At 59.2% G+C, this 27,516-nt stretch overlaps 2 protein-coding genes across 6 annotated transcripts; one reads left to right on the top strand and one right to left on the bottom strand.

Annotated features, from left to right (window-relative positions):
• The first annotated feature begins 1,254 nt into the window (after nt 1-1,254).
• ZBTB7B (zinc finger and BTB domain containing 7B) lies at nt 1,255-17,485 on the top strand. Of its 5 annotated transcripts, XM_069480507.1 has the most exons (6): nt 1,255-1,275; nt 1,449-1,549; nt 8,873-9,012; nt 9,534-9,633; nt 13,605-14,761; nt 15,186-17,485. In XM_069480507.1, exons 4-6 carry the CDS (start codon nt 9,538-9,540, stop codon nt 15,649-15,651), a joined length of 1,719 nt encoding a protein of 572 aa, XP_069336608.1. In that variant the 5' UTR covers nt 1,255-1,275; nt 1,449-1,549; nt 8,873-9,012; nt 9,534-9,537; the 3' UTR covers nt 15,652-17,485. The 5 variants fall into 5 exon arrangements, with proteins under 5 accessions (XP_069336608.1, XP_069336611.1, XP_069336610.1 ...); XM_069480510.1 differs by lacking the exon at nt 9,534-9,633 and having other exon boundaries at nt 1,255-1,292; XM_069480506.1 differs by lacking the exon at nt 1,255-1,275 and having other exon boundaries at nt 1,282-1,549.
• A 3-nt stretch (nt 17,486-17,488) lies between these two features.
• Nucleotides 17,489-27,513, bottom strand: DCST2 (DC-STAMP domain containing 2). The gene is made up of 15 exons (XM_069480505.1): nt 27,166-27,513; nt 26,842-27,012; nt 26,413-26,514; nt 25,967-26,164; nt 25,588-25,653; nt 24,869-25,082; nt 24,552-24,709; nt 23,704-23,868; nt 22,657-22,824; nt 22,413-22,513; nt 21,623-21,753; nt 21,161-21,288; nt 20,701-20,794; nt 20,455-20,595; nt 17,489-17,726 (listed from the first exon to the last, which is right to left on the bottom strand). Exons 1-15 carry the CDS (start codon nt 27,506-27,508, stop codon nt 17,510-17,512), a joined length of 2,397 nt encoding a protein of 798 aa, XP_069336606.1. The 5' UTR covers nt 27,509-27,513; the 3' UTR covers nt 17,489-17,509.
• Between the last annotated feature and the right edge of the window lie 3 nt (nt 27,514-27,516).

Below are 27,516 nucleotides of genomic sequence, written 5' to 3'. Positions count from 1 at the left end.
GGGAGGAGCCCTTTGGGGTACGTAGCGCCGCAGGCCCAGTTGGAAGCGTCCCTTACAGGCTACCTTTCTCAGATGGTGGGGCACGCACTGAAGTACTTATCCAGGTCCCTCCCAAACCCACCTAAACACACATTCTAAAACACCCAGGCCCCCTCGCCACCTGGGTCTCAGCGAATCCACGTCAAGACGTCCCTCCTTCCTGGAGACTCAGTTTCTCCACTTAGGGAACGGGCGGAATGGAGGCGGGGAGCAGATGCGTGAGCGCGCCTCCCCCTCCGCCTCTCCCTTCACGGACCGGGCCCCTCCCCTCTGACAATGCCAAGGCCGCAGCGGGCACCGGCTAGAGCGCAGAGGCTGCTTGCCCTGGGCGCCGTTCCCTCCCCGCGGGGCGCCGTCACGCGTGGGGAGGGACGCAGGGTGTCCGCAGGCTAAACTCCCCCACTCCGAGAGGGGGTGGGGCGTAGGGGCCGGAGTTGAAGGTCTGATCGTTCCCCCACCCCCACCTCCCGGGGCTCTGACCTGATTCTAGCCCCTCACGGGAACCCCTCCCTCAAGACCCTAAGTCCCCAACTCACCCCCACCCAGCCTATCTTTAACTCTCATATCCTTCCCTCTTGAGGTCCTGACCCTACAGAAGCCCCTCTTGAAGGAGAGAGAGCCCCTGAAGGGGGTGCTCACTTCCCGGGCCACTGCGGACACTGCCCCCTCCCCCCTTCCCTCCAGGTTTCAGGCCAGCCCCTCGGCTCCGCCCCCTCCCAGGACGAACGCAAGGCGGGACCCACTTGGGATGGGCGGGTGTTCAGGCCAATGGGCGAACCGGGCGGTGGAGTGCAGGGGCGGGGCGGAACCGAAGCAGAGGGCTGGATGGGGGTCGGGGGTGGAGTTCGAGTTAAGGTGGACTGAGAGAGTTACAGGCAGGAGACGAGAGGGAGAGAGGGTGGGGGGAGAGGGACCGTGGCAGGTGAAGGGAGACAGAGCAAGAAGGAAAGAAGGAGGGAAAGGAGGAGGGTGGGAAAGGCTAGGAGAGCTAAGTAAGAGCTTGGAGGAAGGGAGTGAAAAAGGAGGGAGGGACTCATCTGCGCCCTGCATGGACTGGCTGGACGAAGGGGTTGAAGTTTATGTCCTTATTGGGCGGAGGGAGGGGGGCCTGGGGGGGCGGGTGAAAAACCAGGAAGTGACAGAGGGTGTTGCTAAGGGTTGGGGGGGGAGTTTGGGGGGTGGCAGGGGGCGGGGGGAGGGAGGGGAGGGATGGGGGGAAAGCAAGCAGAAGGACAGGTGAGACAGCAGGACAGGTGAGGCGGGCCCTGAGGGGGGGGCGAGTGGGAGCCAGGTGAATGTACGGCTCTCGGCGGCCGAGGGGGGGCGGGCGGCAGGAGGAGGCAGAGGGCGGCGGAGGAGGAGCCCCCCAGCAGCGAGCGGCGAGCGACTGACCGCGGCCTTCTGACCAGGACCGGAGCAGGGCCCCAAGCCCCCGGGCCTGGCGGGGGACGCGCTTCTCCCCACACCCTGTGCCTCAGCAGCTCCAGCCAGCAGACCCGACGGCCGTAAGGTAAGTGTACCCCACTTTTATCTTCTGGCTTGAGGTTCACTAGACTTGAGACTACTGCAGTGTCCTTCGTCTGTCCTGTAAGTGGGACCCCCACATACGCACGCATGCATACCAGATTCCCACCACTCTCCTTCCTTGTGCCTTCTCAACACCTTGGGTCTTTGGAATTGGTTTTAACTGGGAGGAAAGGTAGAGAAGCAACTACGGCTGCCCCCCAACCCTGGGCGGAGGGTCCCCGGAAACTTTCTCTGCACTTCTCCTGGGATCAGACAGGCGGCTTCGGGATGGAGAGGGGGTGAGGCGGCGCTGAGCGTTCCCCTAGTCTCCTCCATGACTTTAGGGGGGACCCCAGACCCGACCGAGTTGAGGGAATGGAAACGCTGACGGACTTTAACTAGGACAACGCGCCCCCCCTCCGCGCCCCCTGGCGCGGTGGGTTGGACCCGGGCCAGTTGCATGGGGGTTGGGGGGGGGCACAGGAGGAGCCGAGGCTTGGGGGAAAGTTACCGGCTGGACTATTCGGTTTCTTGCGCTTCCAGAGCCGCGCTTTCTCTCCAGTGGTAGTGGGACTCAGCGACAACCTCCAAACGCCATAGAACGACCCCTCTCTCCCCTGTCCCTCAATCCCATCCCGTTCTTCAGGCTCCAGTCCTGCCGCCACCGTTTCAAAGCCAGCTCATGCCCCCCAGAACCCGAGAGCAAGGGTGGGTGACTAGGAAGAATTCTCCTACCTACTACCCGGCCCTCTCACCGGCGCCGGCGCACCTGCCCCTAGTCAGAGTGGGGGTCGCTACTGTGTTTTTGTGGAACCTACGGTGTGCGCCTGGCAGAGGGCTGCCATTCAAAGGGGTGGGGGGCGCTGCTTTCAATTTCCAGCTTTCTCTCCCTCCTCCCACCCCATCCCAAGTAAGAGAGCGACGTGTCCCGGCCAGAGCGAGGGGGGGCCGGGAGTGGGGGGGCGGCGTGGGCAGCGGGTTGTGCCCGGACACGTGCCTGCCCAGGCGCCCCGGCCCTGCTGGTGTTTGGAGAGAGGGCGGGTCCCCTGCCCCCCGCCCCGCACAACCCCCACGTATCAAAGGGCGGCTGAGACGTGGTGAGACCTCGGGGCGCCCTGGGGGGCGGGGGGGGGGCGGGGAGCCTGGGTCCGGAGCAGGGGAGGGGCAGAGGCGCCGGTGCTAGCTGACCCACAGGAAACGAGCGCTGCTGACCTAGTTTGGGACACCGGAAGTGGGTGCTGGGGAGAGGGGGAGACCGGCAGGCTGTCCTGGCTTCCGGGCCAGGTGGAGGGCGTTCTTGAATTGACCCCCGCCCGAATGCCTTGGAGACCCCTAGTTGCAGCAGAGAATGGGAATGAGTCAGCGCAGCTATTCCCCCTTCCCCCAACTTATTCCTGGAGGAGGCAGACCTTTTATCAGGGGCCCAGGGGCGGGAAGCCAGATTGGGCAGCGAGGGGTTAAACCAGGATGGGAACTCTCTGTTCCCTAAAGGGATGTGTGTGTGGGATTGGGGGGAGGCCTGGAGGATTATGGGGTTGCCTTCTGCTGCCCCACACACACCAACTGGTTTGGTCACCCCTGTACCCGCCTGGCACTGCTGGGAAAGCTGGCATGGAGTGGGCATCAGGTTGGGAGGAGACAGTGGCCATAAGGAGTGTTGTGCTGGGTTGCGGAGGGACATATTTGTGACTAGGTTTGGGTGGTAGTTAGTGTTCCTCCTTAGTGGTAACTGGGGAGAAGGGCAGGGGGCTCCCCCTGGAGCAGCTGATGAAACAAGGAGAAATCTCTGTCAGTGCCTCTTGTCCCTGGCCCCCGGGACCCCAGCTCCCCCAGCGTGCCTCTGTTACATGGTTGCTGTGGGCACGACACAGCCTGCTGGCACCCCCAGACACTGTCCCCTCCCTTGGGTACCACACCCCCCCAGCCTTGGCGCAGAAGTCAAAAAGGGGTTAATACCACCAGAAAGGGGCTCTGAGGAAGAAAAAAGGCAGTGCCCACTAGGCTCAGGTGTCAAGGAGAAAGGCCTGCTCTAATGGGACACTCTCATCACTACTCAGCCCTGGCTGATATGGACCCTAGTGTCTAGGAGACAGGTGCTGCCCTATTCCCCTTCCCCATGGTGCCCCCTGGCACCCAGGGCCCCCAGCTCCTCCTTGGCCTAGTGCCTGCCCAGGGAGGGTGCGGCGGGCAGCGGGGGCTGGGCTAACAATGCACCATCAGGCCCTTTGTGTGCTTGCACTTGGCACCCTGGGGAAGGGTGGGGGAGGGGGGCCCAGCGGGCATGGGGGGGGGCGGAGCGCTCTGGGGTGGGGACAGTAAAGGCTAGGGGAGAGAAGCAGAGAATGAAAGCAGGTGGGGAGGAAAGGGAAGTAGGTCAGATAGGGTGCCAGCCCCCCATTCCAAGCCAAGGCTGAGAGAACCAGCCCCTGATCCTATATGGCTGCTTGGATGGCATCATGTTGGTGCCTGAGGCACAGTCTAGGACTGGGTATTTGGGGTCAGAAGTCACTGCCCAAGGGACTACTCAGATGGAGGAAGCTTGGGCTGGCACTGCCCCATTCTTGATGGCTGAGAGACCCAGTTTTGGCCCAGTACCAAGGCCCCAAGATCAGCAGTGAATGGGCTTCAGAGAGGCCACTGCCCTCTGATAGAAGCCTCTGGACCTGCTTCGGGGCTTCCTGCCTCCGGCCGTTTGGCTCCCTGACCTTCCTGAGAGTGAAGACTGCCCTGACATTAGGCCTGGGGCCTATGCCTGTTTTGGCCTAGGGCTGAAGAGAAGAGTGGGGGAGGAAGGTGGGGACAGGCAGACGGATAGGACCCTGGCATGGGGTGTGCCCGCCCTGGCCTCTTCCCCCTCCTTCTGCTGAGTAAACTCGTGAGTAAACTTGACGTTTTGCCCGGACAGTTTGAAGTTGCCTCGCCGCCCCCCCACCCTAGTCCTGCCAACACACAAGCGGCCAGGCGCCAAGGCGGGCCTGGGGAACTGGGGGGAAGGGGATAGAGCTACTGTCATCCACCATCAAGGGCTTGGGAGAAGGGCAGGAAAGACCCTGCCACCATCCCCTGCCAGCCAGGCCCTGGTCTTGGCAAGAGCCTTAGTTGGGGCCTGTCAGCATCTGTCCCAGAGCCTTGGGGAGCCCAGGGAAAGTGACCTCAAAGCAGGTCCTCTGCCCACTTCTGACTTCCACCCCACTAGGGAAAGGCACCCAGCTGCCATCTGGCCCCCTGAGTTGCCATCTTTAATGCTCACAGGCTGCCCAGCACAGGGAAAAAACTACCTTTAGCAAATTCCCCAAGGAGGCCACAGATGGCTGCCCTCTTCATTCTGCCCCACAACCTAGGTTGGGCATCTTAGTCCTCTCTTCCCTGTGGCCTCCCAGCTGCTGTGACCTCTGCCTTGAAGGATATCATCCTTATTTGCCAACACCCTGCCTTGACCTCACACCTGGGCCTAACCTCACATATACCTTCACTGTACTCACCTTCGGGGCTGGCCTTGACCTCCCCCAACCCCTTCCTCTGCCTGCTAGCTTCCCCAGAACCGGGTCAGCCTTCAAAGCTTCCCAGCCTGCAAATACCTGTGCCAGATCCAAGAGTTGAGGGTGCCCCAGGCAAAAGAGGGCTGATGGCAGGCAAATGGAGCCAGTGACCCCCATAAATACATGAATTTGCTACAACTTGACATCCCTAATTCCTCTTATGCCTCCCCAGGTCACCAGAATGGCAGGGGGGAAATGCCTTCCCAGTCCCTGCCTAGCCTCAGAGTGGGGCTCCCCCAGGCCCTTGCTTTCGACCTCATGTCTCTGGCTTCAGTTTCCTTCCTGTTTCCACCCCCCCCCCCACACACCTCCCCACCCATGTACCCCTTTCAACAGACATCCTCTCCTCCTTCCTTCCTCCTTTCCTCCCCCTTCGCCTAGGAGCAGGGGTCCTCTCCCCCACCCATGGACCTCCCAGCCTTTTACCTCTTAAACATTCCCCTTGGAGATTCATAACCAAGTCCTCTGCCCTCCCCATCCATCACCCATCAGCCTGAGGAAGGGGAGAACCCCAGGCTTCTCAAGGGAACTACAACTCCCAAGGTACATGCAGGGCAACTGTGGTGCACACTGGGAGTTGTAGTCCTCCTTGAGCTCTCAATTTGGCTGAGTCTGAAAATGTTTCTGGATAAAAGGTAAAAGCCTGGGATGGGTCAGAACATGGGTACCCTCTACACCCCCTACTTTGTTCTTGCCATCCCATTCCCATGTGATGCCATATACCCACGACTGACATCTGTCTCCCCTGCTGAAACATGCTACTCATCCTCACCTAAGGCCCCACCCAAAAGATGCCCACACCCTGCCATGCTGCCCCTGGCAGGGGTGAAATGGGGGGGCCTCATGAACTCACTCCCTGCCCCCTGCCCTCTAGGCTGGTTCCCTCCCTTTATGGGGATCAAAGGGCAGAGAGCGGCCCCACCCCACTCCCTTGCAGGCTTCAGGCACTCAGGCTCTCAGGAATTGCAGGGACTTTGGTGCCCAAGCATATGCTTGAGCAGGGGGAATGCTGGGAGGTTGGTGCCTAGTGGTAGGGAGACACACTGGCCCCTACCCTGAGCCATGGAGGCTTCAATAGCTGCTCGTGGGGCTACCCATAGACTCCTAGGCTGTCTTTGTGTAGGCACTGACTGGTGTGCTGCTCTTGAGGAGGTGGCTTGAGAACAGGGTCTTGGGCCTTATCTGTAGGGCCTAGGGGCCTCGGCCTGCCTGGCTGGCACCAAGGCACAAGAGTGACCCTCCCCCACCCGGGGCCCACAGTTGGCATGGGGCGCTGGGAGCAGGGGGGTAGGAGGGAGAGGAGGGCAGGACTGCCAGCATCCTGGTGGGTAGGTGCCAACCGGGCCGGGAGCTGGTGAGGGGCAGCAGGCCAGCGGAATTGAGCCAGCAGCTGTTGGGGGGAAAGGGGAGGGAGTACTTTAGGGGGCATTTCTCTGGTCCCCCCAAGCCTAGCAGGACTTTGGGTGGCCTAGTGTCTGGGGGACACTAGGCTACCTCTCATTCCAGGAATAAGGGCCCCAGAGTTGTTTAAGTGAAACTTTGTGGCCCACCCATCTCTGGGCTCAGAGCCCTCCTGAGTTGCCCCTCAGGCCCAGGCGGGTCCCACCCAACCGGCCAGGGTGGCAGTAGCTTGCGCAAGGGGTGGGGCTAGGCGCTTCCCAGCAGATGCCCCCTCCCAGCTTCTTCCTCTTTCGGTGCCCACAGCTCCCCCAATCTGTCTACCCCCCTCAGGCCAGCTCTGTCCCCCTGATCCCCCTGGCTATTGGGGGCTGGCACGAGTGCTGCCCCCTGGCCTGGTTGGCAGGGGCTGGTGCCCGGGAGAGGAACTGTGGTATGTGAGTGGGTTTGGGGTGAGGCTATGGGGAGGGCGGGGTGCCGCCTTGCCCAGCCCCTGAGGGCCCCAGCCCAGTACAGAGTAGGGAGAATTTGGCTAGCTCCCAGGGGGGCTAGAGGCCTACTGGGGTCTGGAGGGCCTCCCTGTGGTCCCCTATCCCACATACCCTGAGGGGCTGGGACCTGGGCACCTGTCACCCCTGGCACTGACTGTCCAGGGTTCCCCTCCTCCCTCTTCTGGCCACTGCTGCCTCTTGTCCCCTCCCCTCCCTTCTTCCTTCTCCTGGTCCCACCTCCAGCAGCCTCTCCCATTGCTCCTCCTCATCTCTGTCCTCCTGGACTGTCCCTACCTTTCCTGCCCCTCACCTTTTTCCCCTTTCAGGACGAGGGTGGGTACAGCTAGGCTTCGGGCACCACAGGCAGAGACTCGGGGCCCTCTCCCACGCTGCCAGCCCTCCGGTAACCCCTCCCTCCAAGCTGGGGGGAGGGGGGACAGCACCCAGAGGGTTAAGGCTCTAGGGGGGAGGGGCTGGGCCAGGTCGTGGGCGGCCCCTTTGAAGGAGGGAGCTGGAGCGGGGAACAGCCACCCTACCTGCCCCCCAGCCTGGCCCTCCCCCACCCATCCCAACCTGCTGCCCCCAGGGGCCAGGAGGAGTTGCCGGCAAGGCCCCTCAGCGTTCAGGTGAGTAGGCCCTGCTCTGGCTTGGGAGATCAGGCCCCAGGGGGGCTTAGAGGCCTAGAATTGGCCAAGGGTCAGAGAAGGACTGAAAAACAAGGCTAGGAAGAAGGTGCCCAAACGTCACTGGGGGGGTTTAGGGAACCGAGGGTCTGAGGAGCTGGAGTGTGGGGAGGCTTCAGAGTCTAAGGAGACCCAAGAGGACCAGAAGAGGCAGAAAAGGGGCCTATAGGAGCAAGTGATTGCTGGGCCAGGCCAGGAGGTTGGACAGGCTGGCAGGGAGCCGGGCTCCGGGGATCGGGCTGGGGTGTCCTCTGGGGCTGGGGGGCTCAGGTTTCTGCTGGCGGCTTGGCAGGTGTGGGGTTACCAGCCAGCTCGGTTACCCAGCTGGAGACACTAGGCTTGGGGGAGGGGGTGGGCACAGGGTAGACCCTGGCACCTTGTGCGGTCTCCTCAGGCCCTAAGGGGAGCTGGCACTACCCAGGCAGACACTGCTGGGAACCCTGATGGCCAGGGTCTGTCCTAGCAGACAATTGCCTGTCCAAGGTGGGTATGCTCCGGGGAAAGTCCAGCAGCTCCAGGGCTGGAAACTCTGACGGGCAGACAGGCACAGATTGTCCCCCCCACCCCCACCCCACATCCGCTCTCACTGCACACCGCTCCCCCCTGCCACTTATCCTCCCCAACTGGCCCCCAAATTTTGGTCCCCCGCTTCATCCAGAAGGGGGGCATGGGTGCCCTAAACGCAACCATCTCTTGGCAAGACCAGGCCTTGGAGGGAGGGCCCTAGTTCTTGATTTAATTCCTCTTCCCCTCTCTACGCACCACATGCCTGGGGAGAAGAGAAGGGATGCCCAGAAAGGAGAAAGCGGGAGACGCTTAAGTGAGAGAACCAAAGGGGAAAAGAAGGGAGACAGACATAGCGATGGTTCCTAAGGGGAGGCCTAGGGACACAGATGTGGTAGAAAGGACCCGAGCCCGAGAGGGCTAGGGAAGGAAAGCAAAGGTGAACCTTGTGGAGGAAAGACAAGGGTTGGGGAAAGGAGTAAGGGAACAGAAAACGGAGGCCAAAAAAGGGTCAAGAGCAAGGGCTGGCTGATGGGCAGGAGGTGCCCAAGGGCGAAGGGGCAAAGGCTGGGAAAGAGCGTTGCCCCCATTCCTTCCTCCGCCATCTTTTATCTCCCTCTTATTTCCCTTGATGGGGCCTGAGGGGCCATGGGCGAGGGCTGGTGTCATGGGAAGAAAACATGGGGGAACACTGAGGTCTCCCCCTCTTCAGGAGCTCTAGAACCAGGATTGGGGAATTTGGAGTTGGGGAGAGACTTAACCCCCACAGCACCGGGAAGCAGCCAACTCCCCTCGCCTCCTTCCCCCTTCGTGGCTTGCGGTCTCTCTTCCCCGCCTCGGCCCCCAGGAAGTGTGAGTGCTGGGGGTGGTGAGGTTAGGAGGGGGGAAGCGTCATATGGGGGATGGGGAAGGCATGTGCACACTTGGGGGGGCTGGGGTGGGGTGGGAGGGCTCCATGAGTACCTAGGGCATCCCTGGGCAGAGGACCTCTCCTTGGAAGCCCTTCCAATCCTTGAGTGAGATGTGGCTCAGCCTCTTCAACCTGCCTCCCCAACTGGGCGGTCCAGGTGGCTACAGTCCCTGGGCCCCAGGGGCCCTGGGAAGAGGTGGGAGATGCTGGGGAACTAGGATTCCTGGGTCCCTGAGGACTTTGGATTGGCTGTCTGATTTCTCCACCCCCCAGCCCAGCCACAGGCCAAAGCCTTGGCTTCGTGCAAACTTAGCTCCAAAAAACAGGAAGAGAACCTGAGGCTGGAGTTGGGGGGTGGAGGGGGCTGGAGGGAGAAAGGAGAAAGAAGTAAGGGGGAGGGGTGGCCAGCCAAGGCACCAGGAGAATTGGGAAGAGCCTCAGGTCTCTCCATCATCACTAGCAGGAAGATGTTACAGCCTGGTCCTCATCCTCCCTCACCACAAGCCGCTGCTCCTGGAGAAGGCTGGCCAGCCCCCTCTCAGGCTCCTGGGCAGAGCCTAGAGGTAGGGGCCTCGGAACCTGGGAGGGGGGGCTCTGTGTGCCTGTGTCTCAGGCCCATATCTATTTTCTCTGCCGCTAATCCTGGTTCCGCCTGCTGCCCCCCACACTAAGCCTCACTCCCCTAATCCCCAGGGTGGGGGGGAAGGGGAGCCAGCTTTACTCCGCTGCCCTTTTCAGGGCCTCCTATCCCTGCCCTTCAGCTGCCTCAAGCCAGCAGTGTTGGCCCTGGTGCCCCCCAGCCCTGCCCTGGACGCTGCCTGAGGTCAGCACCTGGAAAGAGTTCCCATCTCCTTTTTCTTTCCAAGACCAGGCCAGTGTCCTCTACATTTTGGTTTCTCGGTGGTGGACATACCCTGGCAGGTGCCCTCGAGCACTGAGGGGTAGGTGATAGGTGCTCCCACCTTTGCCCCCTTCCCACCTTTCTCACCCTAAAGTCTTCCCCCAACCAAAGATGGGGCAGGCTTGACTCAAGGCCCAGTTTCAAGAGCGCTGCCCACCGGCTTGGCCGGTCTAGCAGGCCTGACAGTGAGGGGAGCCTGGAGCGGGGTGGCGGGAAAGAGGGGAGTGATGGGGCGGGGCCCCCTGTTCTTCCCCTTACCAGGCAAACAGACCTCGCCTGGTTCCCTGGCACAGCTGCCCCCCCAACCACCACACACACCCATGCCCACAAGGTCTTAGCAAGAGGGGGCATGCCAGGCTGGGTGGGGATGGGCCGCCTTCATGGGCGTCAGGGGGCTGGGCCCTGTGGGATGCAGAGGTGGGAAGGGTGCCCAAGCTAGGGTGGGCACCCTGGCACCAGTGCCCCACCCTGGCAGAAAGAAGGGGGAGGCCTCCACCCCATCCACCCCTCCCAGATGATGGTCTAGGAGTGCCCCCTTGGCCTGGTTGGCACCAGCATAGTTCCAGGTGGCACCTATGTTGGCATAAGTGCCAGGACTCTGGGTAAGGACTGGGGGAGTTTCCCAGAAGCTAGAGAACCTTATGAACACCCTCTCCTTCCCACACGTGTCCTCTGCCTCTCCCCCTCCTTCATTGCTACTTCTTGGCCATGGGCACTGGATTTGGGCCTAAGGAGTTAAACACCCACCCTTGCCCAATCTCTGTGTGAGTTGCGTGGTGAACCAGCCTGAGCCTGTGACCTGACAGCGGGGTCAGCCAATCAGCACCCCCGCCACACCAAGTTGCCACGGAGACCGGCCCTGGGGGTGGGAGAAAAGAGGCGGGCTTAGCAGCAGGAATGGGTGGGGTGGGTAGGGAAGGAGGGAGAGGGATGGGGCGAGCCACGTGCCTGCGGGTGCCCAGCTCTCAGCCAATGATAGTAACCTGGCTCAATGGACAGCTAGGACAGCCCCACCCATCCCCCTTAGGAGGGACAGGATCTACTTGGGCCCAGGAGTGTGCCTACTGCTGCTTAAGTGGCTGCAGCCCTCACTGCTGCTGTAGCCGCCCCCCCCCCCCCCCCCCCCCCGCCCCGCCGCTGCCCTTGCTGCCGTTGCCACCACTTTTGCCCACCTGGTTTTTGTTTGTTCCTAAGTTCTGGGGCCATTTGCCACTTGTAGCATTTGTAAAGTACAGACAGGAGAACTAAAGGGAGCAGGGAGAGAGACTGCTTGGCCCCCAGGGAGAAAAATGATTTGGGGACTTAAGGTGGGAACAGGTGGGCTATCTAAGGGTACCCAGTTGTAGCTTACAAGCAGAGACAGACACGTGGGTGCTGCTCACTCAAGTCTTCTGTGCAGGAGCTCTGGCATTGCAATGAAAGTGGCAGGCAGGCAGGCAGGCACAGACAATGCAGTTCTTGTGTCCTAATGAGGAAATTCGTGGCCCTTGACTCCCCCAAGTGTCTCCCCCACCAAAAAAAAAAAAAAACCCAAAACCTTTTCCTATCAATGGCCAGGGCTGAACAGCTGCTGGAGTGGCAGAGAGAGGACACTTACAAAATGTCAGAGGGACTTGCTCTAAGAATCATCTGGGCTAGCCTTTAAGATTACAGATGAGGAACAGGCCTCCCCGGGAAAGGAGGTGACTTGTCCAAGGTCACTTGGTAGTAACCTGGCTCCCTCAGGGTGATTTGAGGGAGGCTGGCAGACCTGTCCCCAAGTAGTTTTCTTAACAGAGGCCACCTGTATACTGGAATCTGCCCTGAGGCTAGGCCAAGGCCAGGCATTTATTGAGTTCCTACTGTGCATCAGGCATTGTGCTGTACTTGGTCTCAGTTAACCTTCACCACAACCCTAGGAGTCAGGTGGAATTATCCTCTATGGTAGATGAAGAAAGAGGCTCATAGATTAAATCACTTGTTTAAGATCACAGAGGTCTGGCCAGCGGTGCGGTGGCTCACGCCTGTAATCCTAGCACTCTGGGAGGCCGAGGCAGGCAGATTGTTTGAGCTCAGGAGTTCAAGACCAGCCTGAGCAAGGGCGAGACCCCATCTCTACTAAAAATAGAAAGAAATTAGCTGGACAACTAAAAATATATAGAAAAAGTTAGCCGGGCATGGTGGTGCATGCCTGTAGTCCCAGCTACTGGGGAGGCTGAGGGGCCTGTAGTCCCAGCTACTCGGGAGGCTGAGGCAGGAGGATCGCTTGAGCCCAGGAGTTTGAGGTTGCTGTGAGCTAGGCTGACACCATGGCACTCTAGCCGGGGCAACAGAGCCAGACTCTGTCTCAGAAAAAAAAAAGATCACAGAGGTCATCGGTGGCAGAGTGAGGATTCAAACTCAAGCCTGGCTGACTGCAGAGCCCAGATCTTCTCAGGCCCCAACACTGTCTCCAGTTGCTCCAGACCCACAAAATGTCAGGCCTGAAAGGCTTCCATTCCCAGCCCCAACCCCTCCTCCTTGTACAGCTGATGAGGAAATTTAAGCAGAGAGAGAAACTGACTTGCCCAAGGTCAAGACAGTAGCACAGCCAGGACTTCAAACAGGTCTCACCCCCTTCCTGGCTGGACTTATGCCCCAACCCCTGCCCCACACCTCTGCCAGCCTTGGGATTACTGCCTGCTCTGTGTCATCTGTGGCTGTGCCTTGCAGGGGAAAGCATAGAGGGTAGAACCATGACCCTCTGAAGAGAGGGGGCTCTCCTGGAATGGGGAGGGAGAGGTGGGAGGTGGGGGGAGGGGTGGGACTGGAACTTGGCCTATTGGCAGTAGGGGAGGGGGCGGGGGCGATGCTTATCTGTGTGGGGCAGGAAGCACCCGCGCCAGCCCGAGACACCCCAGCAAAAGATGGCTGCTCCTTGGCCCCATGAGGGAGGGGAGGATGTGGGGGGAGGGATGCTGGGAGCTGTGTTTCCCATTTGGTCTCTAGAAGGGGGGGATCTAGAAGAGGAGATGAACTTTTGGTAGCTGGGGGAGGGGCAGAAGGAGGAAGAGGCTGGCCCTAACTTGAGTTAAAGCGTTATGCCTGGCCTCCAGCAGATTTTGGTCCAATGTGAATCTGAACTCTTTCACTGGCCTCTCCCCAGGCTATGAGGAGGTTTCATTGCAAAGACCATTACCCCACTTTTCAGATGGCTGAGGCTGCTGCTAGAGCTACTCAGAGCCTGAACCAGGACCCAGGCATCCTGTCTCCCTGTCCAGTGCGCCTTCCAAAGGGACGGGGAATGGGGCAGGTGAAGCAGATGGGTCTCTAGGAAAGGGTCAGAAAGGCAGTGTTCTTGCTCTCACAGAGGCAGAACAGAATAGTACAGTGGTTAAGAATAAGGACTCTGGGCCCACTGCCTGGGTTTGAACTGTGTTCCGCACTTAACTTGGAAAGTCACTTTACCTATCTGAACCTCTTTTTGCTTGTCTGTGAAATAGATGATAATCATACTTCAGAGGGTTGTGGAAGATTAAATGAGTGTAAAGTGCTTAGAGGAGTGTCTGGCATATAGTCGTCCCTCAGTAAGTGTTGGCTAATGTTGGTACTCCTTCCCCAGACCCTCCAGCAGGGCTGAGCGCTCTTAACCTCTCCGTCTACTTGACCTTGCAGGAGAAGATGGGGAGCCCTGAGGATGACCTGATTGGGATTCCATTCCCGGACCATAGCAGTGAGCTCCTGAGCTGCCTCAATGAGCAGCGTCAGTTGGGCCATCTATGCGACCTCACCATCCGGACCCAGGGCCTTGAATACCGCACCCACAGGGCTGTGCTGGCTGCCTGCAGCCACTACTTCAAGAAGCTCTTCACTGAGGGTGGTGGTGGGGCTATCATGGGAGCTGGAGGTGGCGGGACTGCCACTGGGGGAGCAGGGGCTGGCGTGTGTGAGCTGGATTTTGTAGGGCCCGAGGCACTGGGTGCCCTGCTCGAATTTGCCTATACAGCCACGCTGACCACCAGCAGCGCCAACATGCCGGCTGTGCTCCAGGCTGCCCGGCTGCTGGAGATCCCGTGTGTCATCGCTGCTTGCATGGAGATTCTGCAGGGTAGTGGGCTGGAAGCTCCCAGCCCGGACGAGGATGACTGTGAGCGAGCGCGCCAGTACCTCGAGGCCTTTGCCACAGCCACAGCCTCTGGAGTTCCCAATGGTGAAGACAGCCCTCCACAGGTGCCCCTTCCACCGCCGCCACCACCGCCTCGGCCTGTTGCCCGACGTAGCCGCAAGCCCCGAAAAGCTTTTCTGCAAACCAAGGGGGCCCGAGCAAACCACCTAGTACCTGAGGTGCCCACAGTGCCCGCCCATCCTTTGACCTATGAGGAGGAGGAGGTAGCAGGCAGAGTGGGCAGCAGTGGGGGCAGTGGGCTGGGGGACAGCTACAGCCCTCCTACAGGGACTGCCTCACCTCCTGAGGGGCCCCTAAGCTACGATGCCTATGAGGGTGAGGAAGAAGAAGAGGAGCTGGTCTATCCCCCGGCCTATGGGCTGGCACAGGGCACCGGGCCCCCACTGTCCCCAGAGGAGCTGGGCTCAGATGAGGATGCCATTGATCCTGACCTGATGGCCTACCTAAGCTCCCTGCACCAGGACGCCCTGACACCAGGCCTGGACGGCCAAGACAAACTGGTGCGTAAACGGCGTTCCCAGATGCCTCAGGAGTGCCCCGTCTGCCACAAGATCATCCACGGGGCGGGCAAACTGCCGCGCCACATGAGGACCCATACCGGCGAGAAGCCCTTTGCCTGTGAGGTCTGCGGCGTTCGCTTCACCCGGTGAGCCCCCGAAGGGGGGGGGGGGCGGCCAGCAGGGGCCATAGGCGGTGTTGGGGGAGGAGGGTGAGGAGTGGAGGGAAGCAGTTAGTAGGTTAATAGAGCTGCGGTGGAGGTGGGTGGTCCTGGAGGGCCTGGGGCATGCATGGGTTACTGCAGTGAGGAGACACCAGGAGAAAGAAAGCCAAGGGTGGTGGGTCTGGGCCATGAAGGATTTGTTGAGCAAGAAGGCAGTGTTGGAGGCAGAGGAGCGGATGATGGGAGGGCCCAGTCAGGCTGGAGGCAAGCCAGCAAGGGTATCCTGGGGCAATAATGGGGAAACCAATGGTGAGGGACCAGAGTGGAACAAGACCTGGGAGCATAACCAGGACAAGCCAGGGATTCCGTCCTGAACACCTCTCTTGCCCTCCACCCCTGCCTGTGCCAGGAACGACAAGCTGAAGATCCACATGCGGAAGCACACAGGAGAGCGCCCCTACTCGTGCCCGCACTGCCCAGCCCGCTTCCTGCACAGCTACGACCTCAAGAACCACATGCACCTGCACACGGGGGACCGGCCCTATGAGTGCCACCTGTGCCACAAGGCTTTCGCCAAGGAGGACCACCTGCAGCGCCACCTCAAGGGCCAGAACTGCCTGGAGGTGCGCACCCGACGGCGCCGCAAGGACGATGCGCCTCCCCACTACCCACCACCTTCCACCGCCACCCCATCCCCCGCTGGCCTCGACCTCTCCAATGGCCACCTGGACACCTTCCGCCTCTCTCTGGCTCGTTTCTGGGAGCAGTCAGCCCCCACTGGGCCCCCAGTCTCTACCCCAGGGCCTCCTGATGATGAGGAGGAGGAGGGGACACCCACCACACCCCAGGCTGAAGGTGCCATGGAGTCCTCTTAAAGAGGGACAAATGGCCAGGCTGGAGCAGCACAAGGCCGGGGACACCCATGCCAAGCAGTGGGACAGATAGAGCTGGGGTCGGGGCATTGAGCCTTGCTGGTATCAGAATCAGCCCCTTCCCCCCAGAGCCCTCATTCCAATTGCAAGCTGAGAAGGTTTTGGGGCAGAGGTTCCCCAAATTGAGGTGATTCCCCAAGGAGTGATACATGTGATATTATGTATATATTTACAGCTGTATTGTAAATGTGGGGTCCCTGGCCCCAGCTGCTCCTGGGGAGTAGAAGCAATAATGTATTTCTGATTTGTGGGGTCCCACTTCGGCTATGCGGGTTTTTAAGGGGTGGGGGCTTGGGACCAAAGCCTTGCCCCGCCCCCATGCCCCTTGGGGGTTTTGGCTGTGTAAGGGGGTGAAGGACTGCCCCTCCCTTCCGAGACCCCTCCTTCCTGGTTTCTGTTCCCTTTTCCTGGCAGTGAATTATGCAAAGGGGGCGGCAAAGGAAGGGTAGGTGGGGGAAAGCAAGGTGGAAGCTTGAAAGACTGGGGGACTGGGCCTGTAAGGAAGGAGCCATCCCAGTCCCCCTCCGCCCTGCTCCCAGCGCTGAGTCATGGGGTCCTGGAGGAGAAGGGAGCGGGGTGGCCTGATTGGCTCGCCCGCCCCTGGGGGCAGCGGGAGGGGCCCCGCCCTGCTAGGGGAGCCGCTCTGCTCCACTCCTCTCCCCTCCCTTTCCCTCCCCTCCCGCGGCCCTGGGCAGGGAATGTCTTGTTCCCGCCGCTCCCTCCCCGAGGCCAGAGGGCAGGGCGGGCCGGGCGGCGTCCTACCCTCTTCTCCTCCTCCCCACCTCCTCCCCGCCCAGGTGCGAGCCGGAGCCGCCGCCACCGCTGCCGCCCCTGACTCACGCCGCCCCCGGGCTGGCGCTGGGCACGGTGTGGGACCGAGTGAGGGGTTGGGAGAGCCTTGCGGAGAGCGGGCGAGCCGGCGCCATCTGGCGGCCATGCCCTGCGCAGGCGAGCGCCCCCGGCGGCCACTTGGAGCGAGCTGTCTTCGCGCCCTCAGCCACCCGGCTGGTGAGCGGGCGCCCCCTTGCCAAGGCAGTGGGCAAGTAACCTCTCGCTCGGCCGCTGGGAAAGCGGGCCGCGGCCCTGTGGGAAAGAGATCCTTTCCCGGCTCCTTGCCAGCGGGCTTCCTGTTGGGTAGGGGAGAATAATCCCCTCACTCTTAGGATTGAATCCACCCCCATTCTGTACATAAGCCTCTCTGTTGGTCTTGTTGAAATCTAGTTTCAGATTTTTAACTACCCAATTCTGCTCGGGGTGGGGGGTATCTCCCCCCCCTTCATCGCTGGGTGCTGGACCCCCGTTATGGCCTGGGCTCTGCCTTGCACTATTTCCCCTCCCTGGCCTGACGGCCCCTCCCCCTCCTTAAAAGGGGCAGGTTCAGGGGCCCGGTGCTCTTCCCTCCCATGCACCCCCATGCCCATTTGCACAGCTGCCCAGGTACCCCCAACAGTGGGGAGGGGTCACAGGGAGGGGGTATCGGGACCAGTCCCTGTATCTATTTAAAAAGTGATGATGTAATATATTGGGGGGGGGAGGTCAGGTTGCCCTGGGCCTCATCTTAGCATTTCAGGTGATGGAGGGAGCCCAGGGCTAGGGAGACCTGGGGCCTAGCCCCAGAGAGTGGGGACAATGTGGCCTCCCCTCTCCCTACTTGCGGCTTTCCCAGTCAGTGCCTTAGTGGGGGAGGCGTTTCCCCCTCTCCTGTTCCCTTCCCTTACCTCTGCCCCCCCACCTTGGGTGTAAACAACAGGAAGAAATAATAATAATTTAAGATTCACACTTGTGTCCACTTTTGGTTCCTTTATTCTTGAGGTGGGAGGGAGGGATCAGGAGGAGAGGGAGGTGAGAGAGGGACTGGGGGTTCTGAAGCTGGGGCGGGGGCTGCTTTGGGGACAGAGGATTTCTGAGGTGGTCCATGGGGCTCAGGAGGCACTGGAAGGCTGGCAGGCTGACTGGTCTCAGGTAAGGGCTGCTGCTCGTGCCTTCTCTGCCGGGGCCCCTTCTCTTCATCCGGGTCACTGATGAAGAAAGGAAGGGGGGTGGCCTGGTCACCAACATTCTGTTTTCACAGGTGCGTTCCTGCCCCTGCCTGCCCCATCTGTTCAGATCCACTCCTATTATTTACCAGCCACTCCTGTCTTCCTGCCATGAGGCATACAGCCCATGGCTGTAGAGATTTTCTGATTTTAGGTTGACGCTGAGGGTGGGCAATGACTTGCCTGAGGCCACATGGCTAGTAAGGGCAGAATCACTAGTGACTTCAGTGATCACACCTGCCCAAGGCTCAAGCAGCCCCTCTGCTGACCCAGCTTTGAACCTCACTGGGCTCTCTGGAACCTTTAAAAAGAAAGCTTTGCTTCCCCTTCAACCTCATCACGACCTCTACCGCCCCATTCACACTGGAATGTGCCCACTGGACAGTTTTTTTGCAGCCCTCCCAAGTGAAGGCAGCTTAACCTTCTCAGACCCAGCTGGCCCGTAGTGTTTTTTGCAAAGCCCCTGGCAGCCACAACACCAGCACTGTGGCTGGCTCCTCAGGCCTCCCAGACACCCTGCCACATCCATCCAAGATGCCGGCACTGGACTCTGGCTGTGTGGTCCAGCAGCATCCTCATTGGAGGACCCATCCAACGTTCTGGCCTTTCAATTCTCACCTCATTGGCCCGACTGACCTTCATTCACTTCTGCTCCCACTCAGACATCCTCAGCCTCAGCCACTCATTGCAGTCACCCCAGAATTCTTCCCTTGCCCACTCTCTGAGCCCCTCCTGTCCAGCCAGCTCTCCCTTCTAGCCACTGCCCCTGCTCCAACACCTCATCAAAACACAGACCCTGGACTGCCCCTGGGGCCTCAGCCGCTTCTCTTCCCCGAGGCCAGTCATCTCAGACACTCTTGCTAAAGACACCTCAGCTCTCTTTTGTCCTTCTCCTGACCTGCCCAGAAAAAGCCCTCAACCCTTGAATCCTGTTCATGGCTACCACATTTGCCAGAGAAAACCACATAACCACACTGGAGCAGTCATTACGGGTTATGGTTTTCAACATCATCTGGGCCTTTAATGCTACCTGGAAATCCCTTAACCTCCCCAGTCAGCTTCTTTGCATATTCCACAGGGCAGGTCTTTCAACCTCCACCACCCACTTCTTGAAACCTTTATTCTACTCCCAGCCACCCCTTTGCTCTCTCAGCAGATGCCCTTGCCTCCTACTCCCCAGAGAAAAGCAAGGCCACTGGGCTGGAGCGGGCTCAGCTCTGCTCGGAAGAACCCTCGCTCTCCCCTCCTGCCTCCACAAGCCTGCTCTTTTCTAAGGCCACCTTGTCCACCTGGCCCTAGAGCCCATCCCCTCCCTCTTCAATGCTCCCTTTCTTTTTCATTGCCTAAATGCTCAGATCTCCCTGTCCTTGGATATAAAAAATCTTTCAGTGCTGGATCCCCTTCAAGCTACTCTCTAACCATGTGAGGCTAACTCCCTCCTCTTCGCCATCAAGCTTACTTTTTAAAACTACAGCAGTTATTATATTAATAGAATTACCAAACTTCTTGGGACAGTGATACAGGAGCCACATACCCTGTTTCTGAGTCCTCTCTACCAGTCACCTCTGAACCCCTCATGATCGGGTTTAGGTCTTCCTGATGCCATGAAAAATACTGCCAACACGCCACTCCAATGATCTCTTAACCATCTGTCTTCAGATGGTCCTAATTGATTTCATATGCTCTGCTCTCCTGCCTTCTTAAGCCTCTCCCCTCCTTGGTTTGTAATTGAGCTCTTGGAGTTCTGTCCCTGTCCCCTCCCTCTCTCTGGCTATGCACTCTACCGGGATGACCTCCTCATCCTCTCTCTTACAGTCTCCAAGTCAACAACCCCCCCCCCAAATATACCTCTAGCTCAGAGCCCTGCCCCTTTCTAACTGTCCCCTGGGCATCTCCAGCTGGATGCCCTATAGACACCTCAAAAAGCTCAAATTGTGCCGACCCAGAACCTGTTTTTCTTCCTGCTCTAACACCTGCCCAGTCCCAAGCATAGAAATCCCAGTCACCCTCAGCACCTCAATCCTGAGGTCACCACCAAGTTCTCCCAGGCTAAGACAGACACCTCTCTGGGCCCTCTACTTGTGCCCAATCTCTGCTCTGCCTTCCGAGCTTATGACAAGTATGAACACGTCACTTTCCAACCTAAGATCTTCAAATGGCAAGTGAGGCCCTTGCCCGTCTCTCCTCACCTTCACTTCAGACCTCATCTCCCGGTATCCTCTGAGGTCTCCACTCAGACACACCCCCTCAGGCTCTGCCCTCCTGAAAGCCTCACATGCTCCAAAGTCACACAGGCCTCCTCCTGGAATGCTTTCCTCCCTGTCTCAGCCTAGCAAACCACCAGGCTGCCCCCCAGATCCAGTTCATTTTTTTGCCTCTTCTATGAAGCCTTCATTAATATACCCCCAACCCAAATTGGTTGTTCTGTCCTCTGTGCTGCCCAGAGCGTGCTTCACTCTTTTATTGGGGTGCTCTCAACACTGTTGTTATCTATTTGATGTCACTGTCCCCCGCTGTGTGGGGAGCTCCTCCAGGGCAGCAGTGCTGACATAGAGTGGGCATTTGGCAAACTTCCATTCCTTCCCTTCCCCTCATCTCCATCCCCAGCCCTAGCAGAGGTCCAGGCACCCAGGAAGCCCTTTGTAAATGGGATAGAACATGCTCACGCCTCGCAGTTCCCAAGTGCCAATTCCTTCTGCTTCCCACTGACCTGAACTCGGAGCTGGACTCTGTGGAGAGGCTCCTGTCCAGTGCTTCTTGGAGCCGTTGCCGGAGTAACCACTCCTGCTCGGGGTCCTTCTTTCGAGCTGCAGCCAGCCATAGCTGGGGGCCCTCCTCATCACTAGAGTCCCTGGAGAAGCCTCCCATCTCAGTGGCTCACAGACATCCTGGGAGAAGGGTGGCTGCTCCCACTGCCCCCACAGACTCCAGCCACCCATGCCACTGAAAGACTCACAGCTCCAGCTCCAGGTCCCCCTGGTAGGAGAGGGGAGATGCACACACGGAGCAGGTGTTGTCCAGGAGGCGGAAGCAGGTGGGGCAGTAGAGGCCTAGAAGAGGCCAGGAGGGAAGGAGGTGAACTTGAGGTTGTCCACCACCCCCCTGTGTTCCCTGGTTTCCAGGACTTGCCTCCCCCATCCCACCCTGAAGGGACCATCTTGTCATGGGGTGCACAGTAGGGAACTGCTGCAATGCCACTTGCATATAAATCCTGTTTATACCCAGGAGAATTAAGGCAAGCATAGAGAAAATGAGCTACCTAAGGGCTCTATGTAAATGAGAACATGCATAGTAATGAAGGGAGGGTTAAAAAAGTGAAATATCCAAGAAGTCCATAAAGAAAGGACCACAGTTGACCATCATGTGCAAATATGGTGAGTCCCAGCAGGGAAAGGCACATTTCTCAGGGGTCTCACCTTTGCAGCTCGGGGTACTACAAGACACAAAGTTCTCCATGTCCGCCTCATCCTGGAGCTGCCCACAGCCCAGGCAGTAGGCCCGATGCGGCCAGAATTGGTTGACAAATGGACCCAGGCAGGGGCACCTGAGAAGAGAGGTTACAGACACTAAGCCAGCCGGCCTACCCCTCCTATTCCAGCACTGACCTCCAAACAATCGGGAGGACTTCCTGCAGTCTAGCCTCCATCCCTCTGATTTTAGCAACAACCTCTCTGCTTCCCTGTCCTCTTTTCTCCCTTCACTCCCCACTCCTAAGGAGTCTCATCGTTAATTCTCCTTCTCAGGGCATGAGTGGCATGGAATGGGCACCCTCTTCACCCAAAGCTCTTGACACTTAGGAAGACAGATCCATTCTAACTCCTGGCTCATTTTCTGTCCCCTCTCATCTCACCCTTCTGGGAAAAAGACAGTGGCCTCACCGGCTGGCCAGCACTAAGAAAGCACTGCTGTGGCCCTCATCAGCTGCACGCCGCCTCACTGCTCGGCGCAGGGCAGATAACAGGTTGGTTCGGCGGCTCAGAAGTATGTTGTAGAGGTAGGAGATCCTTTCCTGAGGTCAGGAATGGGATTCCAATTGCCCTTGTTTCTTCTGCGCCTTTCCCCACCCCCTACCTTTTCCTTCTCTCCCACTCCTGTGAATCCCCCTAGGCTTGGCTCAAACGCCCCTTCTTCTGGGAAGCCTTCTGGACTTCCCCCAGGTGGGGTTACCCACTCTCTCCTCCGGCTTTCCATAGCACTTTATTCATTCCTTAATAAAAGTACTTTTTAAATTGTAACGTCTTGTTGAAAGCCCATCTGGCCTGCCTTGAGACTGTGAGCTCCAGACTGCGTGTGGTTCATCCTGGCACCCTGGAGCCCAGCACAGTGACTGGCATGCAGTAGGTGCTCCGTGCATGAAGACTAAATGAGCAAACAAATGGCAAGTTTCCATTCACCCCTCAACATGCCACCACTGCCCCGTCCTCCCCTGGTTTTAACAAAACCCTGGAGGCAAGCGCTGTCTCTGGAAGGCCTGCCCCAGAGGCACCATTCCTTCCGGCCCCGCTGGGCTCCAGGGGCCTGCAGTCCAGGCAACATGCTTTGGGTTCAACCAGAGAAGGGAGGGCCAGGGCTGCTGAAGAACTCCACGCTCTCAAAGCCAAGGCAGACAGCCACTAGCTTAGCACCTCGGGGAGGGAAGAGGCTGGCTGCCCGCCATGTACCCCTCACCTGCTCCCGGGATGGATAGTAGGAAGCACAGATGACTCGCCGCAGCCGACTGACGTAGTTGCCAAACAGAGTGACGAAGAAGCATAGGCCATACATGATGCCTGGGGACACAGCAGACACAGTAAGCATCACCAATGGGCATGAGGTGCCAGCCACACCCCTGGCCTCCCGCCCCTCCGGCAGTCTGTGCCCCTTATGCCCTGAATGGTCCATTCCCCCAGGGCCCTTGGGGTGTGGTTGATACCGATGACTAGGTAGCCAGTGGCATCGGGCTCTGAGGGACGCAGGAGGCAGCGCGGGGACAAAATAGTGATGTTGCCTTGCTGCAGGACGTCAAATGCCGACACCAGGTCACGATAAATATTCCCGGTATAGCCAGTCCCTTTCACGGTTATAGATACCAACACAGGGCCTGGCACAAAGACACTGTAAGTGGCACTCATGGCAGTCGCCCCTGTACCATGCAGAAAAGGCCACACCTTCTGGAAGGTGGAAAGAGGAGCAGTCCAAGTTATAGACATGGCCCATACTGTTAGCCAGGGGCCTTTGATGCCCCGGGTACCCTCTTGGTGCCCCAGGGCCTGAGCCTCAGTCCTGGCACACAGGACTGGCCCCGTGGTCCAGCGGGGTGGCACTGGTGTCTGGTCCGCCTTCCCAGGCCATCACCTCTGCCTCCACGACCACCCAGAGACTTTTATGTTAAAATATTGGCTGAGCACTGACTGTGTACCAGGCACTGGACTACGTGCTTTTTTATAGTTTGTTTGGGGGCTTTTTTATTGTTTGGGGGGGAGGTTAAAACTTTTTCTGTTGGTCCTCCGGAAAGCAAAATTAGATTAATTATATTCCTTGGCTTGTGGCACACTCTCAAGCAATGGTCTATAGGCAGTCAATACATATAATTTCATTTACTCCTTTAGCAACCCAGTCTGCGAACTTTGTCATCCCATTGTTCCGATGCAGAAACTGGAGCTCTGTGAGGTTAAGCAACTTGCTTAAAGTCACCGCCTAGTAAAGGACTGAGCTGGGATTTGAACCCAAAGCCAGTCTGACTCTAGAGCCAGTCTATTATGTTCTAAACTTGACCTGCGCACAGGTGTTACTAGGCAGAAGATAGAGTTGAAACATGGGCACAGTCAGGGGCTGGTGAGTAATAGTGACATGGGGACATTCAGGCAGTCCCCCATGGCTGAGGGTGGGAGAGAGGAAAAGGCTCAGAGTGGATGGGGAGGACGCAGGAGCAGGCCGAGGGGGCTGCAGCGGGCAGGCGGGAGGAGGTGCAGATACTCACTGCGGGCCACGATCTCCCCCTGCAAGTGGTACCGGGCCAGGTCGAGCACCCAGAAGACAGCATAGTCCAGGAAGACCAGGAGCAGCACGAGGAGGAGGTGTCGGATAAGGTTGAAGGTCTCCAGGGTGTAAACAAACTGCTCCCATCGGGACAGGAAGATGGAGCCTGAGTGGGGGTGGATGGTCAGAAGGGTGCTCCCCAGTGCTCCCATGCACCAGATCCCAGCTCCTGGCCCTGATTGAGCCTGGGCCTGTTTGCGCAGCAGGAAGAGGAAAGGGAAAGAAGCTATGAGGACCCACAGCCAGGGTGGGAAACACTGTTCAGGGGTAGCGGGCTCCGTGGCTAGAGGAGCTGCCATAGCATCTCCACCTGGGTCCAGTGACCCATTCCCAGTCGCCAGGAACCCTCCCGCCTGGGGCATCCCTCATCCCCTTACCTGGCTCCCCACCTCACAGGCAGTCCTCCCCTCCATTTTAGCACATTCACACTTCCTGCCCCCACCCCTACCCCAACTTCACTTCCCCTGTTCCATGGCTATTAGCCCCCTCTTTTCCCCACTGTCCTGACTTCCAGGGTGTTCCCAGAAGAACCACCTGCCCCTCCCTGTCTGTCCGCAATCTCCAAGGTGTCCGCTTTCCCCAGCAGACTGAGAACTCCCCACGGACTGGCTGTGTCTCCCCCTCAGCTTGAAATTTCCTTGAGCTCTGAGCTGTTTCTCCTCTCTCTGGCCCTTCCCCAAGCCCTGCCTCATCCCTGCCTGCACAGTGGCTTAGGGTCAGGCCAGGGGGGTTGGGGAAAGCCCTGGCTTCCCTGAGAGCCCCTGCTCTCCCCAGCCTGGGGGCCCTCACCCGGCTGGATGTAGCGGCCGGCCTCGTGAGCACTGAGCGGCAGCACCGTGGGCAGCCCCGCCATGGCGCGCACGGCCTCCATGCGCAGGAATCGGCTGGTGATGTAGACGTTGTCGAAATGATCCCAGTTCAGGTAACAGTACCGGTAAAACAGGGCTCTAGGAGGGATGGAGCGCAGGTGAGGCCTCTCGGCACCCCGGACCAGACCCCACAGGGCACCTCCCGTCCCACCCCATGACTTCAGCTTTCCAGGATGCCCTGGGGATGAGCTGGTCCCCACAGCCCTGGCTCTGCAACCGCAGCCCGCAGCCCCTCACTGGAGGTAGAGCAGCACGAGCAGCAGAGGCGTGGTGTAGCCCATCAGAGCCAGGGCCTCCCGGGCGCGGTACAGCTTCATGCTGACGGCCTCGTGGAGGTCCACAGCTACCTGGGACAGGCTCCGAGACGCATTGAGATCGACAGAGAAGTGGTGGGTGGCTGTCATGTTGAACTCAAACTCCTGACGCACCCGGTTAATCAACTTTATCACAGCTGGGACCAGCAGGTCCAGGGGAGAGTGAGCAGGGAGAGTTAGGAGAGGGCAGAGCTGCCACCGGGCAAGGGCCCCGGCGCAGCTCACAGACCAGCCAGGAACCCCCAGTGCTTGCACCTACAGTGGACTGAGGAAGAGACAAAGCCCCCACATCTGGGCCATCACCATGCACGCTTGGCACCCGGCATTATGCCCAACACACAATAGATGCTCCAGAATGAATGATCTTGATGACCTGAGCTTGGGACGGGTGGCCCTGCTTCTGCTCTCAGCTCCTACTCTGAAGTCTCGCTTTGATGAGGGACCTCCCCTCCACTGGGTCTCAATTTCCTAATCTGTACAGCATGGACATTGGCCTGGGTGACCTCTTGAGGTCCTTTCCTGCTCTTGCATTCTCATTTATGGACTGGGAGCACCCCTGGCCGGCAATGGCCATACCAGGATGAGGGAGGGAGGCCACTCGGGAGCACCGTATGTGGCAGGGGCTAGGAGGGGGTCACTCACGGGTGCCGATGGCCTTGCGCAAGAAGGGCTGGATGTACTTGGGGATGACGCAGAACACCTGGGCCACTGAGAGTAGGAGACTGCTGAGTGTTGGGAGGAGGAGCAGAGACTCAGCCTGCTCCCCCACCTCCCAGGACCCCCTTCTCACAGGGCCTCTTGACTTTTCTATTAGCCTTCACATTTGTTCAAAGCCTTTAGCCCCTCCCTATTGCCCACACCCTCATTGGTCCCTCCCTCGGGCCCAGCATCCTTATTGGGTCCATATTCATTGCCCTCTCTTGCTCCCGTGGGCCCGCCCTCCCAACTAACCCCCACATTCCACCCCCAGACCCCCGCCCCACATCAGCTCCTCCCTGCTGGCGGGCCCCGGCTTTCTCACGGCTGGCAAGTCCACAGAGCACCAGTTTGAAGGGCATGAGCACGTAACATAGGTGGTAGGCTTGTGGCACGACCTTGACGCAGCTGTCCTTGGCATCATCGAAAACCCGAGCACACTTCAAGTAAGGGTTTCCCAGCTCCGAGTTGCACACATCGCCGATGTGTAGGAGCCAATACCACACATTTCGCAGGGCCCTGGCTGGGGACAGCTGCGGGGCTGGTACCCAGGGCTGGAGTCCCGCAACCACTTCTCAGGGTTTGGGGAACAATAGCACAACACCCAGAGCTGGAGAGGCCTGTGGCCAGGGGTTTGGCTGTGCTGTGTCCAGTGGCTACCAGTCAGCACCCAGGAGGGGCCAGAAGAGGCCTGGGCAGGGGTGAGGGTGAGGACACTGGGTGCCCCTTGACCCCCCCACCCCCGCCAATTAGTCATGGTAATGTGCTTACCTATATGCTTCACACTGTCCATGATTGACCGAAAGAACTTGCGGACCCGGTCAGCCACCTGTTTGGCCTTCTGGGCGATAGCTTTAATCTTGCTCAGGGCACCTGAGGGACAGGGGCAGGGGCGCTATGGGCCTTCTCCTCTAGGGGCTGGTTCTCACATTGCCCCTGGGGCGTGAGTGGAGAGGGGCTGCCACCCGGAGGTGGGGAGCCTGGATGCCTGGTCTGGGAGATGGTTAATCTGGAGTGGAGGACGCCACAGAGTGCGAGTAAGGGGGTCTAAATGGGCCCAGAGGTCCTTGCCAGGCCCGGATGCTTTGAGATTAGGACACAGTACCAGCAGTGAGGAATGAAGCCCAAGGACCGTAGAACATGCAGGGCAAGGGGGACATGGGGGCCGGGGGGAGACAGTGGCGGGTGGAGGAGACTTACTGACAAGGGGCTGCCTGGCCCGCTCCAGCATTTCAGCCGTCTGGTTCAGGGCCAGCTCTGCCCCACAGGCTACAGCCTCACTGGCCCGGGTGAAGTTGCGCAGGGTGTTGGCACAAGGCCCTTGCAGCACCAGCCCAAAGGCAGCCACCAACAGCAGCATCCGGCCCTGCCCTGGGGGTGACAGCTCCATCAGAACCAGGACCCGGGCCATGAACATGGCAGCAAGTCCTTGTAAGCCTTTGGAACATTTCCCTTAACCCTCCCCATCCCCCAGGATCCCTCCTGACCCAGGACCTGTCCCCTTCCATGGGGTGCCAGGCTCACTGGAGAAGGCCTGGGGCAGCAGCAGGAAGACAGTGACCCGGACCTGGCGAGAGAATGCCATGCCCAGGCTAAGGAAGGCAGCCAAAGTGAGGGTGCCCACAAAGCAGCCCCAGGGACTATGTCCTTCCACCAGCAGCTCTAGAAGCCCATAGGCTGTGGCCAGTGACAAGCCCAGGCTAAAAGCCCCCACGCTGAGGACCAAAGCGCGTGCCATGCTAGGCTCCTCATCCCCCAAGGGGTGCACAGCATCCATCATGACTCTGGGCATGGCTGCTGAGACCAAATGTTTGCCTGTCTCTAGGAGATGCCCACCAGGTTCTGTGCTCCTGGAATTCCTCGCCATATTCTAAG

The sequence above is a fragment of the Eulemur rufifrons genome, chromosome 8 (genome assembly GCF_041146395.1).
Source record: "Eulemur rufifrons isolate Redbay chromosome 8, OSU_ERuf_1, whole genome shotgun sequence".
NCBI lineage: Eukaryota > Metazoa > Chordata > Mammalia > Primates > Lemuridae > Eulemur > Eulemur rufifrons.
Note: the sequence above shows the minus strand (reverse complement) of the source record. Positions and strands in the feature narration are given on the sequence as shown.

Bases quoted from the DNA above. Each gene is read 5' to 3' on its own strand.
- ZBTB7B (XM_069480507.1), top strand. From the start codon at position 9,538: ATGTTACAGCCTGGTCCTCATCCTCCCTCACCACAAGCCGCTGCTCCT. The intron at 9,634-13,604 runs GTAGGGGCCTCG...TTGACCTTGCAG, and splicing joins CTCCTGGGCAGAGCCTAGAG to GAGAAGATGGGGAGCCCTGA. The intron at 14,762-15,185 runs GTGAGCCCCCGA...TGCCTGTGCCAG, and splicing joins TGCGGCGTTCGCTTCACCCG to GAACGACAAGCTGAAGATCC.
- DCST2 (XM_069480505.1), bottom strand. From the start codon at position 27,508: ATGGCGAGGAATTCCAGGAGCACAGAACCTGGTGGGCATCTCCTAGAG. The intron at 27,013-27,165 runs GTGAGCCTGGCA...TGTCACCCCCAG, and splicing joins GCTGCCCCAGGCCTTCTCCA to GGCAGGGCCGGATGCTGCTG. The intron at 21,754-22,412 runs GTGAGGGGTACA...TCCTGACCTCAG, and splicing joins ACTATCCATCCCGGGAGCAG to GAAAGGATCTCCTACCTCTA.